The sequence below is a fragment of the Callorhinus ursinus genome, unplaced genomic scaffold (genome assembly GCF_003265705.2).
Source record: "Callorhinus ursinus isolate GAN/ISIS: 27379988/994484 unplaced genomic scaffold, GSC_fseal_2.0 scaffold23, whole genome shotgun sequence".
Taxonomy (NCBI): Eukaryota; Metazoa; Chordata; class Mammalia; order Carnivora; family Otariidae; genus Callorhinus; species Callorhinus ursinus.
This window is the reverse complement of record NW_027397085.1, coordinates 4,778,025-4,780,840: the sequence shown is the minus strand read 5'-3', so window position 1 is coordinate 4,780,840 and position 2,816 is coordinate 4,778,025. Positions and strand designations below refer to the sequence as shown.

The 2,816-nt window shown below is 39.6% G+C and overlaps 1 protein-coding gene across 1 annotated transcript; it reads left to right on the top strand.

Moving 5' to 3' along the window:
- The first annotated feature begins 2,286 nt into the window (after positions 1-2,286).
- Positions 2,287-2,583, top strand: LOC141374913 (large ribosomal subunit protein eL39-like). Its single transcript, XM_073905548.1, has one exon. The coding sequence runs from the start codon at positions 2,315-2,317 to the stop codon at positions 2,468-2,470; it is 156 nt and encodes a 51-aa protein (XP_073761649.1). The 5' UTR covers positions 2,287-2,314; the 3' UTR covers positions 2,471-2,583.
- Positions 2,584-2,816: the final 233 nt, after the last annotated feature.

The following is a 2,816-nucleotide window of genomic DNA, read 5'->3' as shown; positions in this document are numbered from 1 at the left end:
ATTTTTGGTAATTTGATTGTGTTGAGTTTGATAAGTTCTTTATAGATTTGGTAATTTGATTGGATTTCATCGAGATTCTTAGATCAGTGTGCTTATAGTTTTAATCAAATTTTGGACTTTTTGTACCAGATTTCTCCATACCCCCTGCCCCCATTGCATGTATGTTCTACAGCATGTTGTCGCCCCCTTCCCTGAGGCTGTCCAAGGATTTCTGCCCGTCTTTCAGGTTGGGGAGCTTCTATTGCTACATCCTTAAGCTCACTGATGTTTTCCTCTGCACTAATTAGTTAATCCCACTCAGTACATAGTTCATTTCAGGTATTTTTCACCCCTAAAAAACTCCATTTGATTTTTTTTATCTTTCATTTCTCTTCTCATCACACCCCTGTTTTCTCTCACAATCTTGAGTACATGAAGCACGTTTATATTAGCTGTTGTCTTCATGTCCTTGCCACTGACTTCATCTTCTCCATCGTTTCCTAGTTTGTTTTTAATGACTGATTTTTCTTCTTGTTATGGGTCCCATTCTCCTGCTTCTTCATATGGCTAGTGATACTTTTTCCTTTTTGAAAATTTTATTACTTTTTTAAATTAACATATAATGTATTTGTTTCAGGGGTACAGGTCTATGATTCATCAGTCTTACACAGTTCACAGCGCTCCCCACAACACATACTTTCCCCAGTGTCCCAACACCCAGCCACCCCATCCCTCCCACCCCACACCACTCCAGCAACCCTCAGTTTGTTTCCAGAGATTAAGAGTCTCTTATGGTTTGTCTCCCTCTCTGGTTTCATCTTGTTTCATTTTTCCCTCCCTTCCCCTATGATCCTTTGTCTTGTTTCTCAAATTCCTCATATCAGTGAGATCATATGATACTTGTCTTTCTCTGATTGACTTATTTCACTTAGCCTAATACCCTCTAGTTCCATCCACATCATTGCAAATGGCAAAATTTCATTTTTTGGTGGCTGCATAATATTCCATCGTGTGTATAAATATACCACATCTTCTTTATCCATTCATCTGTTGATGGACATCTAGGCTCTTTCCATAGTTTGGCTATTGTGGACATTGCTGCTATAAACACTGGGGTGCATGTACCCCTTCAGATCACTACATTTGTATCTTTGGGGTAAATACCCAGTAGTGCAATTACTGGGTCATAGGGTAGCTTTATTTTCAACTTTCTGAGGAACCTCCATAGTGTTTTCCACAGTGGCTGCACCAGCTTGCATTCCCACCAACAGTGTAGGAGGGTTCCCCTTTCTCCACATCCCCGCCAACATCTGTCATTTCCTGACTTGTTAATTTTAGCCATTCTGACTGGTGTGAGGTGGTGTGTCATTGAGGTTTTGATTTGCATCTCCCTGATGCTGAGTGATATTGAGCACTTTTTCATGTGTCTGTTGGCTTTCTTTGCAGAAATGTCTGTTCATGTCTTCTGCCCATTTCTTGATTGTATTATTTGTTCTTTGGGTGTTGAGTTTGATAAGCTCTTTACAGATTTTGGATACTAGCCCTTTATCTGATATGTTATTTGCAAATATCTTCTCCCATTCTGTCCGTTGTCTTTTGGTTTTGTTGACTGTTTCCTTTGTTGTGCAAAAGCTTTAGATCTTGATGAAGTCCCAATAGTTCATTTTTGCCCTTGCTTCCCTCGCCTTTGGCGATGTGTCTAGCAAGAAGTTGCTGTGGCTGAGGTGGAAGAGGTTGCTGCCTGTGTTCTCCTCAAGGATTTTGATGGATTCCTGTCTCACATTTAGATATTTTATCCATTTTGGGTCTATTTTTGTGTATGGTGTAAGGAAATGCTCCAGTTTCATTCTTTTGCATGTGGCTGTCCAATTTTCCCAACACCATTTGTTGAAGAGACTGTCTTTTTTCTATTTCTGGAGAACGTTCCATGTGCATTAGAGAAGAATGTATATTCTGTTGCTTTGGGATGGAATGTTCTGAATATATCTGTGAAGTTCCTCTGGCCCAGTGTGTCATTTAAAGCCTTTATTTCCTTGTTGATCTTTTGCTTAGATGATCTGTCCATTTCAGTGAGGGGGGTGTTAAAGTCCCCTACTATTACTGTATTATTGTCAATGTGTTTCTTTGATTTTGTTATTAACTGGCTTATATAATTGGCTTCTCCTTTGCTAGGGGCATAGATATTTAAAACTGTTAGATCTTCTTGTTGGATAGACCCTTTAAGTATGATGTAGTGTCCTTCCTCATCTCTTATTATAGTCTTTGGTTTAAAATCTAATTTGTCTTCCCTCTTTTTTGCCGCCATCCTGCTCTGTGTGGCTGGCTGCTTCTTGCCATGTCTTCTCACAAGACTTTCAGAATCAAGCGATTCCTGGCCAAGAAACAAAAGCAGAATCGTCCCATTCCCCAGTGGATTCGGTTGAAAACTGGTAATAAGATCAGGTACAACTCCAAAAGGAGGCACTGGAGAAGAACCAAGCTGGGTCTGTAAGGCGTCACACGTCATGAGATGACACACCTAATTGGCATACATATTTAATTAAGCTGCATGAAGATCATGTGTTCTATCATTCTGTAAACATCCTTCCTACCTGGCCATAGACTTGTCTTATCATGGAAATGATTCTTCTCTCTGACTATGCCTCTGCACCAGTAGGTTGGTTCAGTAATAAGTGTGAGACCTCTCGGCTCTAAAAAAAAAAAAAAAAAAAAAAAATCTAATTTTTCTGATTTAAAATATAAGGATTGCCACCCCAGTTTCTTTTGATGTCCATTAGCATGGTAAATGCTTTTCCACCCCCTCACTTTCAATCTGGAGGTGTCTTTGGGTCTAAAAT